Here is a 16,035-nt window from a genome sequence, read left to right on the forward strand (position 1 = left end):
CAGAGAGGAACATGCTTCTTGTCACCCAGAGAGGAATATGCTTCTAGTCACCCAGAGAGGAACATGCTTCTAGTCACCCAGAGAGGAACATGCTTCTAGTCACCCAGAGAGGAACATGCTTCTAGTCACCCAGAGAGGAACATGCCTCCGAGAGGAAAGTTAACATGCTTCTTCAAAGATGAAAATCTTTTCAGCAGTTAAGAAGTTTCATTGTTTTGTTAACGCTGCTGCAAATGAGTTAATATCCCGATTAGTTCCATATTTCATGGTTTATTGTGTTCCTGAGAGCTCTGTGATGTCAGTGGAGATTAGGCAGACAGGAACATTGATATTTCCATCACATTGCCATGTATGAAATGAGTCATTATTTTGTAATGTTTTTATTAACCTTTCACACTCAACGATTGGCGCCCGCAGCATACCAAACCGGAAAGCTATTCGTTGGGGACGCTATGTTACAGGTTAGTGCACCCTCAGGTCAGAGGCGAAAGACGGAGAGATATGCTCTTTGAATTTTAATTGAGCTACCCTCTTTCACTGGAATGGGAGTTGTAATTTCACTTAGGGAACCTGAAAAGGAGCTATCTGATACTTTTATAAAATCAGTTTACATATGGAGATATTTGTATTGATTATACAACCAACAGATGAACAAACATATATTTATTCACATGACTATATGGGGTGGCAGGTAGCCTAGTGGTTAGAGGCAGGTAGCCTAGTGGTTAGAGCATTGGGCCAGTAACCAAAAGGTTGCTAGATCAAATCCCTGAGCTGACAAGGTAAAAGTCTGTCGTTCTGCTCCTGAACAAGGCAGTTAACCCACTGTTCCTAGGCAGTCATTGTAAATAAGAATTTGTTCTTAACTGACTTGCCTAGTTAAATAAATAAAAATACAAAATATGCTGGTATACAGTGAGGGAAAAAAGTGTTTGATCCCCTGCTGATTTTGTACGTTGGCCCACTGACAAAGAAATGATCAGTCTATAATTTTAATGGTAGGTTTATTTGAACAGTGAGAGACAGAATAACAACAACAAAAAATCCAGAAAAACGCATGTTGATTTGCATTTTAATAAGGGAAGTAAGTATTTGACCCCCTCTCAATCAGAAAGATTTCTGTCTCCCAGGTGTCTTTTATACAGGTAACGAGCTGAGATTAGGAGCACACTCTTAAAGGGAGTGCTCCTAATATCACCTTGTTACCTGTATAAAAGACACAGAAGCAAGCAATCAATCAATCAGGTTCCAAACTCTCCACCATGGCCAAGACCAAAGAGCTCTCCAAGGATGTCAGGGACAAGATTGTAGGCCTACACAAGGCTGGAATGGGCTACAAGACCATCGCCAAGCAGCTTGGTGAGAAGGTGACAACAGTTGGTGCGATTATTCGCAAATGGAAGAAACACAAAAGAACTGTCAATCTCCCTCGACCTGGGGCTCCATGCAAGATCTCACCTCGTGGAGTTGCAATGATCATGAGAACGGTGAGGAATCAGCCCAGAACTACACGGGAGGATCTTGTCAATGATCTCAAGGCAGCTGGGACCATAGTCACCAAGAAAACAATTGGTAACACACTACGCCGTGAAGGACTGAAATCCTGCAGCGCCCGCAAGGTCCTCCTGCTCAAGAAAGCACATATACATGCCCGTCTGAAGTTTGCCAATGAACATCTGAATAATTCAGAGTGACAACTGGGTGAAAGTGTTGTGGTCAGATGAGACCAAAATGGAGCTCTTTGGCATCAACTCAACTCGCGATGTTTGGAGGAGGAGGAATGCTGCCTATGACCCTAAGAACACCATCCCCACCGTCAAACATGGAGGTGGAAACATTATGCTTTGGGGGTGTTTTTCTGCTAAGGGGACAGGACAACTTCACCGCATCAAAGGGACGATGGACGGGGCCATGTACCGTAAAATCTTGGGTGAGAACCTCCTCCCTCAGCCAGGGCATTGAAAATGAGTCGTGGATGGGTATTCAGCATGACAATGACCCAAAACACACGGCCAAGGCAACAAAGGAGTGGCTCAAGAAGAAGCACATTAAGGTCCTGGAGTGGCCTAGCCAGTCTCCAGACCTTAATCCCAAAGAAAATCTGTGAAGGGAGCTGAAGGTTCGAGTTGCCAAACGTCAGCCTCGAAACCTTAATGACTTGGAGAAGATCTGCAAAGAGGAGTGGGACAAAATCCCTCCTGAGATGTGTGCAAACCTGGTGGCCAACTACAAGAAACGTCTGACCTCTGTGATTGCCAACAAGGGTTTTGCCACCAAGTACTAAGTCATGTTTTGCAGAGGGGTCAAATACTTATTTCCCTCATTAAAATGCAAATCATTTTATAACATTTTTGACATTCGTTTTTCTGGATTATTTTGTTGTTATTCTGTCTCTCACTGTTCAAATAAACCTACCATTAAAATTATAGACTGATCATTTCGTTGTCAGTGGGCAAACGTACAAAATCAGCAGGGGATCAAATACTTTTTTTCCCTCACTGTAGGTATGTTCTCTCATATGCAATTATCTTGTTGCCTTTGAAACACACGTCTTAGAATAAACTAGAGATTCTAGACATGGTTGTAAATTACTGAACAATATTTACAATGACACTGAACTGTCTTCATCATAGTTACAGTATACAGCACCACTCAGAAAACATGAGCACCCTGAGGTTCTCTACAGTGACTTTATCTTACATGTCCAAAAGCAAAACAAGATTGCATCTATTTGCATCACTTACATATGCCAAGGTCACTGTAATTGCCATGGAGTTGGTGTTTCATTTCTAAATGAGAGTGTTTGTTAACTTTGTTCTTCATCCTTTCTTGTTTTCTCCGTTTAGATCAACGGTATCAATGTCGAAAACTGTAGTCATGAAGAAGTTGTGAGTATAATTTATTCAGCTTCTGCACAGACGTTGTCACATATAATATTTTCCCCAGATTAAATAAAATAAATATTTTCCCTGTGATTCCGCAAAACGGAGAGATGCTTGGTCAAGTGAGCGGAGCTCTGTCATGTCATGAAGGAGACTCATTGAGTTTGTTTTGTTTTTACTTGTCTGGACTGTGACAAATCGATAAGGAGTAGATTCATCACACAAAGGCTGCACGGAAATTGAGCTCCTAGTTTAAGAGAGCTATGATTCATCATTCTCTCTCTCGCTCTCTCAACAGCTGTTCTCTTTTATCACCTCCAGAACTTCTAAGCAATTTCACTTTAAAAAATACTTAAAGCGTATAAAGCCAAGCTGTCTTAATAGTAACAGACTATAGCAAAAAGAGTAACAACTGATGTTGTTGGGAAGAAGTCGAATAAATTAATTGTAGGCAATAGCTTATGGTCGTTTTATTATTGTATCACTTTTGCAATGTCATTGGAAAATATTTAATTTGGCCTGCTGCAAAAAAAAATACAAAATACACGTATTTCTTGACTTGGCTCTGTCTGTGCCATACCAAGTGTAAATACCATCTATAAATCAGATAATGGGGTTGTCTGATCTCAGACAAAGGGTAATTACATTCCATTGTTTGCTTGTATCTTGCTAGCTTCTCACCAGCAAATGAAAGGCTGTATTTGAAGATATAGTAGTGTATGTGATTACTGAAGAGACATTACTTCAGACAGGGTTAACTGCTGATTGCATATTCTGTATTTATTTCAAGTGTTGCGCCGCGTCTGTGCGTAAGTGCTGTACAGTTACATGTACTTGTAGGTGGCTATTTTTTGTTCATCTGAGACCCCCCCCCCCCCCCCCCCCCCACCACCACCACCACCACCCCCCCTGGCAGGTTCATCTCCTGCGGACTGCTGGAGAGGAAGTCACCATCACTGTTCGGTACCTCAGGGAAGTTCCATCATTTTTAAAGCTACCATTGGGTAAGAGTTCTGAGTGGATGGACCATTACCATTACATGTGCCGTGTCGTATTCTGTACTGTAACTACGCATTCAAAAAATGGAGAGGGAAGCTCAAGTGAAGCTGTCCGTTGGTTGACTGACTCAACCAATGGCCTGAAGACATGTTCATAAGCTTTCCTTTGTCTTCCTGTGGCAGCTGATCTAACTGAGGGTTGCTGTTTTCTGTAGAGGATTGATTAGAACAGTAGCTGGGACTTCTGTGCCAACCTAATGTCATATCAGAGACCTGCATTTGTCTCTGCTGGCCTCCCTGCCTGGCCTGCAGCATGCAGGAGACAGAATGTCAGCAGGCTGGTGTATTCTGTGGTTACATTGTTAAAAACAGACCAAAAACATTCAATGTGATAACGAGGTTGGCACATAATAGCTTGGTGTCCAAAATCCTAGCAGCCATATTGCTGGCGAACTAGGAACGACTACATAATGAGTCTGGAAATGGTCCTTTGAAGTTGTCGGCATGGTGAGTCAACAATGAAGCTGTTGAGCTTTATGCTGATTGGTTGGATGAGAGAGAGGAGCTCCAATAGACCTAGTTGTATTCTTAGCTATGCTAATTCCCCACATGGTACGGGTCCCAGGCTAGGGGACCAATGCTTTTGACAAGACATACTAGCACAAGGCCCTCTTTAAATTCTCTACCGCCTGGCCAAGGGGCTCTGATACCTGAGGTGCCCAGAGAGGCAGCCGTGGTGCTCTGATACCTGAGGTACCCAGAGAGGCAGCCGTGGTGCTCTGATACCTGAGGTACCCAGAGAGGCAGCCGTGGTGCTCTGATACCTGAGGTACCCAGAGAGGCAGCCGTGGTGCTCTGATACCTGAGGTACCCAGAGAGGCAGCCGTGGTGCTCTGATACCTGAGGTACCCAGAGAGGCAGCCGTGGTGCTCTGATACCTGAGGTACCCAGAGAGGCAGCCGTGGTGCTCTGATACCTGAGGTACCCAGAGAGGCAGCCGTGGTGCTCTGATACCTGAGGTACCCAGAGAGGCAGCCGTGGTGCTCTGATACCTGAGGTACCCAGAGAGGCAGCCGTGGTGCTCTGATACCTGAGGTACCCAGAGAGGCAGCCGTGGTGCTCTGATACCTGAGGTACCCAGAGAGGCAGCCGTGGTGCTCTGATACCTGAGGTACCCAGAGAGGCAGCCGTGGTGCTCTGATACCTGAGGTACCCAGAGAGGCAGCCGTGGTGCTCTGATACCTGAGGTACCCAGAGAGGCAGCCGTGGTGCTCTGATACCTGAGGTACCCAGAGAGGCAGCCGTGGTGCTCTGATACCTGAGGTACCCAGAGAGGCAGCCGTGGTGCTCTGATACCTGAGGTACCCAGAGAGGCAGCCGTGGTGCTCTGATACCTGAGGTACCCAGAGAGGCAGCCGTGGTGCTCTGATACCTGAGGTACCCAGAGAGGCAGCCGTGGTGCTCTGATACCTGAGGTACCCAGAGAGGCAGCCGTGGTGCTCTGATACCTGAGGTACCCAGAGAGGCAGCCGTGGTGCTCTGATACCTGAGGTACCCAGAGAGGCAGATGTAGTGTTTGGTCGCTGCTTGTGTGTTTTTTAGTTTTTGTTTGTAATCTTGTCTGTTGATTCTGTTTACTGTGGCAGCACCATTTCACTTAATCACTTTCTGAGTGTATGTACTTGTGCTTGGAGAATAAAGGTGAGACTGATTCTGAGGCTGGTTTTGTGACTGAGGCTGGTTTTTTGACTGAGGCTGGTTTTGTGACTGAGGCTAGTTTTGTGACTGAGGCTGATTTTGTGACAGGCTGATTTTGTGACAGGCTGATTCTGTGACTGAGGCTGATTCTGTGACTGAGGCTGATTCTGTGACTGAGGCTGATTCTGTGACTGAGGCTGGTTTTGTGACTAAGGCTGATGTTGTGACAGGCTGATTCTGAGGATTATTCTGAGGCTGATCACATAAAGTAGTTCATGTTTCAACAATATAACATTTGCTCTCATGGTTTTCAGGCTCTCCTGTAACATCCGCTGGTCAAAGTAGCAGAGTCTCTTCACCACTATTTGACAGTGGTTTACATTTAAATGGGAATTCTAGCAACACAGTAAGTAAACCTTAATGAAATTGCATTGTTTTTCTTACATTAAATGTTCTTGTGATTCCCGTATCATGCATTAATTTCACACTAATACACAGTGACAATTTTAGAAAGCTCCCAATACCTGGTTTGTGGATTTGATGTCTGGTTTAGACTGAGGGAGGAGGTGAGGATGTAAGTTGACAGGTGTAAGGAATCCTACAGTGACCCCCCCCCCCCATAGTAAGATTAAAGCACAATGCTTGAAATAAACAAACCATTGCTACAGCCATACTCACCTCACTTGGCAGTGAGCCAATGAGGGCGATGGCAGCAAGTCAGAGTGAGCTTAGCATCACATTAGTGACATTGCCTTCCTCAGCCCTGAAGTACCGTTGCCCCTTTGTTCATAACAGCTCCAAGTTCTGTAGTAGTTGTGAGTATGACAGACTACTTTAGAGTACAGGATACTGTTGGAAACCTCATATGGAATCCCAGAGAAGATAGGTAGCCTACATGTACATTCAACTGTACATTCCATCATATATACATACACAGTGTGTGTGTACAGTTGAAGTCGGAAGTTTACATACACCTTCGCCAAATACATTAGAACTCAGTTTTTCACAATTCCTGACATTTAATCCTAGTAAAAATTCCCTGTCTTAGGTCAGTTAGGATCACCACTTTATTGTAAAAATGTGACATGTCAGAATAATAATAATAAAGAGAATGATTTATTTCAGCTTTAATTTCTTTCATCACATTCCCAGTGGGTTAGAAGTTTACATACACTCAATTAGTATTTGGTAGCATTGCCTTTAAATTGTTTAACTTGGGTCAAACATTTCGGGTAGCCTTCCACAAGCTTCCCACAATAAGTTGGGTTAATTTTGGCCCATTCCTCCTGACAGAGCTGGTGTAACTGAGTCAGGTTTGTAGGCCTCCTTGCTCACACATGCTTTTTCAGTTCTGCCCACAAATTTTCTATAGGATTGAGGTCAGGGCTTTGTGATGGCCACTCCAATACCTTGACTTTGTTATCCTTAAGCCATTTTGCCACAACTTTGGAAGTATGCTTGGGGTCATTGTCCATTTGGAAGACCCATTTGCGACCAAGCTTTAACTTCCTGACTGATGTCTTGAGATGTTGCTTCAATATGTTCACATAATTTTCCTGCCTCATGATGCCATCTATTTTGTGAAGTGCACCAATCCCTCCTGCAGCAAAGCACCCCCACAACATGATGCTGCCACCCCCGTACTTCACGGTTGGGATGGTGTTCTTCGGCTTGCAAGCATCCCCCTTTTTCCTCCAAACATAACGATGGTCATTATGGCCAAACAGTTTTATTTTTGTTTCATCAGACCAGAGGATATTTCTCCAGAAAGTACGATCTTTGTGCAGTTGCAAACCGTAGTCTGGCTTTTTTATGGCAGTTTTGGAGCAGTGGCTTCTTCCTTGCTGAGCGGCCTTTCAGGTTGTGTCGATATAGGACTAGTTTTAGTATGGATATAGATACTTTTGTGTCTGTTTCCTCCAGCATCTTCACAAGGTCCTTTGTTGTTTTTCTGGGATTAATTTGCACTTTTTGCACCTAAGTACGTTAATTTCTAGGAGACAGAACGTGTCTCCTTCCTGAGCGGTATGATGGCTGCGTGGTCCCATGTTGTTTATACTCGCGTACTATTGTTTGTACAGATGAACGTGGAACATTCAGGCGTTTGGAAATTGCTCCCAAGGATGAGCCAGACTTGTGGAGGTCTACAATCTTTTTCTGAGGTCTTGGCTGATTTCTTTAGATTTTCGCATGATGTCAAGCAAAGAGGCACTGAGTTTGAAGGTAGGCCTTGAAATACATCCACAGGTACACCTCCAATTGACTCAAATGATGTCAATTAGCCTATCAGAAGCTTCTAAAGCCATGACATAATTTTCTGGAATTTTCCAAGCTGTTTAAAGGCACAGTCAACTTAGTGTATGTAAACTTCTGACCCACTAGAATTGTTATACAGTGAATTATAAGTGAAATAATCTGTCTGTAAACAATTGTTGGAAAAATTACTTGTGTCATGCAGAAAGTAGATGTCCTATCTGACTTGCCAAAACTATAGTTTGTTAACAAGAAATTTGTGGAGTGGTTGAAAAACGAGTTTTAATGACTCCAACCTAAGGTTATGTAAACTTCCGACTTCAACTGTATATACAGTACCAGTCAAAAGTTTGGACACACCTACTCATTCAAGGGTTTTTCTTTATTTTTATTATTTTCTACCTTGTAGAGTAATAGTGAAGACATCAAGACTATGAAATAACACATATGGAGTCATGTAGTAACCAAAAAATTGTTAAACAAATCAAAATATATTTTATATTTGAGATTCCTTTGCCTTGATGACAGCTTTGCACACTCTTGGCATTCTCTCTAATTAATTAATTAAAAGTTATTTCCACAAATTAACTTTTAACAAGGCACACCTGTTAATTGAAATGCATTACAGGTGACTACCTCATGAAGCTGGTTGAGAGAATGCCAAGTGTGTGCAAAGCTGTCAAGGCAAAGAGTAGCTACTTAGTTTAACACTTTTTTGGTTACTACAGGATTCCATAAGTGTTATTTTATAGTTTTGATGTGTTCACTATTATTCTACAATGTAGGAAAATAGTAAAAAATAATTAAGAAAAACCCTTGAATGAGTAGGTGTGTCCAAACTTTTGACTGATATTGTATATCTGGACTCCGACATTGCTCATCTTAATATTTCAACATTTCTTAATTCGAATTCTTTTACTTTTAGATTTTTGTGTATTTTTGTGTATTGTTAGATATTACTGCACTTTTGGAGCTACGAACATACGTAATTATCACTAGTCAGGATATGACTCAGACGTAGACACAGGAGGCGGATAGTTTGATCCTCAGAATGTTTATTATAACAAAGGGGCAGGCAAAGGGCAGGTCTAGGGCAGGCAGAGGTTCGTAAATCCAGGTCAGAGTCAATCGGGGACAGAACGGCAGACGGGCTCAGGGTCAGGACAGGCAGAATGGTCAAAACCAAGAAGACTAGAAAATAAACCTTGAGAACAGGAGAAAACAGGAAACACGCTGATAAGACCTGACAAAACAAGACGAACTGGCAACAGACAAACAGAAAACGCAGGTATAAATACACAGGGGATAATGGGGAAAAATAGGAGACCCCTGGTGGGGTGGGGGAGGGGTGGAGACATGCACAAGACAGGTGAAACAGATCAGGGTGTGCCTGCCAGCAATAACATCTGCTAGTAGTTGGAGCCTGAGCGTAGTATTGAAACCGAGACTGTTGGTACATTATACACAAATATGTAGCTGCTTAAATATCTTCATGTAAATATACAGTACATGTAAATCATTATCTAAGAGAAATGCATGTCTTGCAGCTAGATTGAGCCTGATTTACCATCCTACATCACAGTGATCTGAATGCCCTAAAACACAGTTTTGCCAGCGTACACATTTCATTCCATGCAGATGAACATTCTTACAAAGGCCAGCTACATATTCATGTTTTGTTAACATCAGTATGAATGCCTGACTGAACATACTTTAAAAAATATATATTATTATTAACGAGTGCAGCTGATTCAATTCACAGAAATACTTCATACCCTGATAGTCTTTGAACATTAAATATTTGAGCACTGAGCTCTGTGGACTGCATTATCACTGTATTCCCATTTTATTCACATACTTATGTCACCTGTGGGATAATATACTCGGGACACATGGTTACCTACGCATAAACAAGTCAGGTTTGACTTAATGTGACACAATGGGTCAGCTGGCTGGGTTATCACAATGGGTCAGCTGGCTGGGTTATCACAATGGGTCAGCTGGCTGGGTTATCACAATGGGTCAGCTGGCTGGGTTATCACAATGGGTCAGCTGGCTGGGTTCTCTACAGTAAATTCTGAGGTTGAGAGGGCAGGTGGCTGACAAACACAATTAGCTGGCCAGTTTCCTCACACACACACACACACACACACACACACGCACACACACACACACACACACACACACACACACACACACACACACACACACACACACACACACACACACACACACACACACACACACACACACACACACACACACACAAAATAAATACTCTCCCGAGTTGAAAAACATGCAATAGGAAAAGCTGCCTTGAAGCCACAACAAACTGCTCACGTCACGTTGGATCACTGTATCAGGAGTGTTCAATTTCTGCATCCTCTGGTGTTTTTCATAGTGAGGAAGCAGGACATAGATGACATGTTTCTAGCTTGTTTGGTTTCTTCTGTAAAATGATATAATAGCGGTCAACCACCTTGGACCATGTAGACTAGATACTGAAACCCATGGTGGAGTGTCCTTTTTCTCCCTGCAACTGATGGATGTAGCTGAAACTGCTGGGGAAAAATGCTGCTCTGTAATTGCTTAGTTCACACAACAACAACAAAAAAGATTATCCCAGACAGTTTTTCCCTTTCTTTAGCATTCTTGTTTTCATGCCTGCAGGTGATTTATAATTCTCTAAGCTTGTCATCTCTTTAGGTGCCGTCAGCATTGACATGATTGACATTGTTTTCCTTTCATTGCCCCCAGGAGGTCTTCCTATTGATTAATTTACATGCCTCCAAATAATGACGCTTTGGTATTTGTTTTGCCTCCGAAATATCACAAGGTATAGAAGAGGGAATTCTACGAAGGACAAGCGTGGCAGCTTAGCTTTTGTTTCCCACGTCCTAGGTGTAAGCAGAGACCTTGTCCCTCTAGTCCGCGCTGACATCCAGATAGTATTACATTTCTTGTCATCTCTACCACTCAACTTTGAAAGTATAGTCAAGTGTAATTATTGAGCGTCTCTAACATAAATTGAACAAGGGAGAATCGTTTGCTGTGGAAAGTAGCCATGATTGGTTATAGCCTTAGGTTAGAGGGAAAGCAAATGATTTGTTCAACAATATGTGCCAGGTACTATGATTGGCAAATGGGTAAATGCCATTGTGAAATCCAACGGCATTGTAAGTTAAAGATGTGCTCACTAGGTTACCATAAGTGATCACTAATCAATAATAATGAATAGTTTATACAGTAAGTAAAAGGGGGTATCATCCTATCGAGTGCAAAATGGACTGAAAGTAGGACGTTGTTTTTAGAATTCCCTTTGAATGCACAATGATCAAAGTGACCTAGCCAGTGAATGAGAGGAGACCCCCTGAGAGGAGACCCTCACTGCCTTCTTCATTTGACCCACGTAGGATCCACCCTCGCCCTCCAAACCCTCGGCTAATGAACCAAAGTACGAGAAGCGCTGGCTGGATGCAGTGTCCCTACCCTTGTTGATGGCCCGAGCCTCCAGATACAAAGCCGTAACGGCTAAATTAAGGTAAGGTAATCCTGTGTGATGTAATTCACCTCTGAGGCGTACAGTTCACCCAGAGCTGCTGTTGGTTTTACAAGCACTTTTCATTTAGGTGAGAGGGTGTTCACTATCTATCCCCATGCATGCAAGGTCAGCGCTGCAGCAGGGCCCAGACAGTGAAGCATGATAGGAAGGTTTAACTTTAACACATTGAATTGGTTCTTCTAGAGATATAAACAACATCAAATGAATGCAGGAAATCCCTTCCTTTTTCTGCTAGATAATCAATCAAATTCAATTAAGCCCTTTTTACATCAGCTAATGTCACAAAGTGCTATTCAGAAACCCAGCCTAAAACCCCAAACAGCAAGCAATGCATATGTAGAAGCACGGTGGCTAGGAAAAACTCCCTAGAAAGGCAGGAACCTAGGAAGTGATGTAAGAGATATGGCAGTCCTCTAGAGCCCCAATGGAGCTGTTATTTTAGAAATAAACAAAGTAGTAATCAATGGATATCTTTGTTAGTTATAACTCAAATACATTATCGCTGTTAGTCACAACCTGATACCAAATGATGCATTATGGTGCTTGATTCTGTGAATTCAAAAATAAAAAATTAAATATATGAAAAGAGTGAAAGTGCTCTTTAAACATGTTTTTAATAATTATTGATACCCATAATCACACTTTTCAGGCTTAATTAATGAAGACAATATTGAGTGGACATATTTTATAAGAAGTAATTATCTGGCACTCAAAAATAATATATGAAGGTACTGCTTCAGCATATTAATGGGAAGATTTATAATAAACACAAGACAGGCTGATGCACTCAATTTCTTGATTAAAGATATTCCATTTGATGAGTTCTTTCTAATTAAGGATGAGACCTTATTAGTGTTATTGGAGTTGACAACATGGCACTAACTAACTTTGAATAAAGTTTTTACCAGGATGTGTATGTAAACATGAATCATCTGTGAACACGATCTTTCTTTCTCTCTACATCATTATCCCCACTATTAACGTTATTATCCTCATCATCTACGTCATTATGCCCACCATCTACGTCATTATGCCCACCATCTACGTCACTATGCCCACCATCTATGTCATTATCCCCACCATCTACGTCATTATGCCCACCATCTACGTCATTATCCCCACCATCTACGTCATTATCCCCACCATCTACGTCATTATCCCCACCATCTACGTCATTATGCCCACCATCTACGTCATTATCCCCACCATCTACGTCATTATGCCCACCATCTACGTCACTATGCCCACCATCTATGTCATTATCCCCACCATCTATGTCATTATGCCCACCATCTATGTCATTATGCCCACCATCTACATCATTATCCCCACCATCTATGTCATTATCCTCACCATCTATGTCACTATGCTCACCATCTGTCATTATCCCTACCATCTACAGCGAGGGAAAAAAGTATTTGATCCCCTACTGATTTTGTACTTGTGCCCACTGACAAAGAAATGATAAGTCTATAATTTTAATGGTAGGTTTATTTGAACAGTGAGAGACAGAATAACAACAAAAAAATCCAGAAAAACGCATGTCAAAAATGTTATAAAATGATTTGCATTTTAATGAGGGAAATAAGTATTTGACCCCCTCTCAATCAGAAAGATTTCTGGCTCCCAGGTGTCTTTTATACAGATAACGAGCTGAGATTAGGAGCACACTCTTAAAGGGAGTGCTCCTAATCTCAGTTTGTTACCTGTATAAAAGACACCTGTCCACAGAAGCAATCAATCAGCTTCCAAACTCTCCACCATGGCCAAGACCAAAGAGCTCTCCAAGGATGTCAGGGACAAGATTGTAGGCCTACACAAGGCTGGAATGGGCTACAAGACCATCGCCAAGCAGCTTGGTGAGAAGGTGACAACAGTTGGTGCGATTATTCGCAAATGGAAGAAACACAGAAGAACTGTCAATCTCCCTCGGCCTGGGGCTCCATGCAAGAGCTCACCTCGTGGAGTTGCAATGATCATGAGAATGGTGAGGAATCAGCCCAGAACTACACGGGAGGATCTTGTCAATGATCTCAAGGCAGCTGGGACCATAGTCACCAAGAAAACAATTGGTAACACACTACGCCGTGAAGGACTGAAATCCTGCAGCGCCCGCAAGGTCCCCCTGCTCAAGAAAGCACATATACGTGCCCGTCTGAAGTTTGCCAATGAACATCTGGATGATTCAGAAGACAACTGGATGAAAGTGTTGTGGTCAGATGAGACCAAAATGGAGCTCTTTGGCATCAACTCAACTCGCCGTGTTTGGAGGAGGAGGAATACTGCCTATGACCCCAAGAACACCATCCCCACCGTCAAACATGGAGGTGGAAACATTATGCTTTGGGGGTGTTTTTCTGCTAAGGGGACAGGACAACTTCACCGCATCAAAGGGACGATGGACGGGGCCATGTACCATCAAATCTTGGGTGAGAACCTCCTTCCCTCAGCCAGGGCATTGAAAATGGGTTGTGGATGGGTATTCCAGCATGACAATGACCCAAAACACACGGCCAAGGCAACAAAGGAGTGGCTCAAGAAGAGGCACAATAAGGTCCTGGAGTGGCCTAGCCAGTCTCCAGACCTTAATCCCATAGAAAATCTGTGGAGGGAGCTGAAGGTTCGAGTTGCCAAAAGTCAGCCTCGAAACCTTCATGACTTGGAGAAGATCTGCAAAGAGGAGTGGGACAAAATCCCTCCTGAGATGTGTGCAAACCTGGTGGCCAACTACAAGAAACGTCTGACCTCTGTGATTGCCAACAAGGGTTTTGCCTGCAAGTACTAAGTCATGTTTTGCAGAGGGGTCAAATACTTATTTCCCTCATTAAAATGCAAATCAATTTATAAAATTTTTGACATGCGTTTTTCTGGATTTTTTTGTTGTTATTCTGTCTCTCACTGTTCAAATAAACCTACCATTAAAATTATAGACTTATCATTTCTTTGTCAGTGGGCAAACGTACAAAATCAGCAGGGGATCAAATACTTTTTTCCCTCACTGTATGTCATTATCCCCACCATCTACGTCACTATCCCCACCTTCTATGTCATTATCCCCACCATCTACGTCACTATGCCTACCATATACATCATTATCCCCACCATATACATCATTATCCCCACCATATACATCATTATCCCCACCATCTACGTCACTATGCCTACCATATACATCATTATCCCCACCATATACATCATTATCCCCACCATCTACGTCATTATGCCCACCATCTACGTCATTATGCCCACCATCTACATCATTATGCCCACCATCTACGTCATTATCCCCACCTTCTATGTCATTATCCCCACCATCTACGTCACTATGCCCACCATCTACGTCACTATGCCTACCATATACATCATTATCCCCACCATCTACGTCATTATCCCCACCATCTACATCATTATCCCCATAATCTACAGTATCAGTCAAAAGTTGACACACTTTCTCATTCAGGGTTTTTTTTCTTTATTTTTACTATTTTCTACATTGTAGAATAATAGTGAAGACATTACAGATGCTGAAGTTGAGTACAGATCTCTCACATTACAGATGCTGAAGTTGAGTACAGATCTCTCACATTACAGATGCTGAAGTTGATTACAGATCTCTCACATTATAGATGCTGAAGTTGAGTACAGATCTCGCACATTATAGATGCTGAAGTTGAGTACAGATCTCTCACATTAATGATGCTGAAGTTGAGTACAGATCTCTCACATTATAGATGCTGAAGTTGAGTACAGATCTCTCACATTAATGATGCTGAAGTTGAGTACAGATCTCACATTATAGATGCTGAAGTTGAGTACAGATCTCTCACATTATAGATGCTGAAGTTGAGTACAGATCTCTCACATTATAGATGCTGAAGTTGAGTACAGATCTCTCACATTATAGATGCTGAAGTTGAGTGCCCTACGGCGTGGTTCTATTTCTATCTCCATGACTAGTAAACAGATTATGCACACTCTGCTGTTCCTGGACATACACTCTTAGAAGAAAATGTGCTGAAGGCAGAAGGTTAGAGTTGCCAAACGTCAGCCTTGAAACCTTAATGACTTGGAGAAGATCTGCAAAGAGGAGTGGGACAAAATCCCTCCTGAGATGTGTGCAAACCTGGTGGCCAACTACAAGAAACGTCTGACCTCTGTGATTGCCAACAAGGGTTTTTCCACCAAGTACTAAGTCATGTTTTGCAGAGGGGTCAAATACTTATTGCCCTCATTAAAATGCAAATCAATTTATAAAATTTTTGACATGCGTTTTTCTGGAGGGAAAAAAGTATTTGATCCTCTGCTGATTTTGTACGTTTGCCCACTGACAAAGAAATGATCAGTCTATCATTTTAATGGTAGGTTTATTTGAACAGTGGATTAGTTTCACAGCTATCCTTCTTTATCTTCTTCTTGGATTATTATCACAGCTCTCATTCTTCTTGGATTAATATCACAGCTCTCCTTCTTTATCTTGGAATAGTATCACATCCCTCCTTCCTCTTGGATTTGTATCACAGCTGTCCATTTTCTTCCTCTTGGATTAGTTTCACATCTATCCATCTTCTTCTTCTTGCATTAGTATCACAGCTATCCTTCTTCTTCTTCTTCTTGGATTAATATCACAGCTATCCTTTTTCTT

At 42.3% G+C, this 16,035-nt stretch overlaps 1 protein-coding gene across 1 annotated transcript in view; it reads left to right on the forward strand.

The window, feature by feature from the left end:
- LOC106606698 (gamma-2-syntrophin) overlaps positions 1-16,035 on the forward strand; it is a 63,136-nt gene that overhangs the window by 8,076 nt on the left and 39,025 nt on the right. Inside the window, exons 5-9 of the mRNA XM_082957486.1 lie at positions 418-461; positions 2,847-2,888; positions 3,799-3,886; positions 5,893-5,984; positions 11,245-11,372. Coding sequence (XP_082813612.1) covers positions 418-461; positions 2,847-2,888; positions 3,799-3,886; positions 5,893-5,984; positions 11,245-11,372 — 394 coding nt within the window. The remainder of the gene's footprint in view (positions 1-417; positions 462-2,846; positions 2,889-3,798; positions 3,887-5,892; positions 5,985-11,244; positions 11,373-16,035) is intronic.

Source organism: Salmo salar, chromosome 01 (genome assembly GCF_965601325.2).
Source record: "Salmo salar chromosome 01, fSalSal1, whole genome shotgun sequence".
Lineage (NCBI taxonomy): Eukaryota > Metazoa > Chordata > Actinopteri > Salmoniformes > Salmonidae > Salmo > Salmo salar.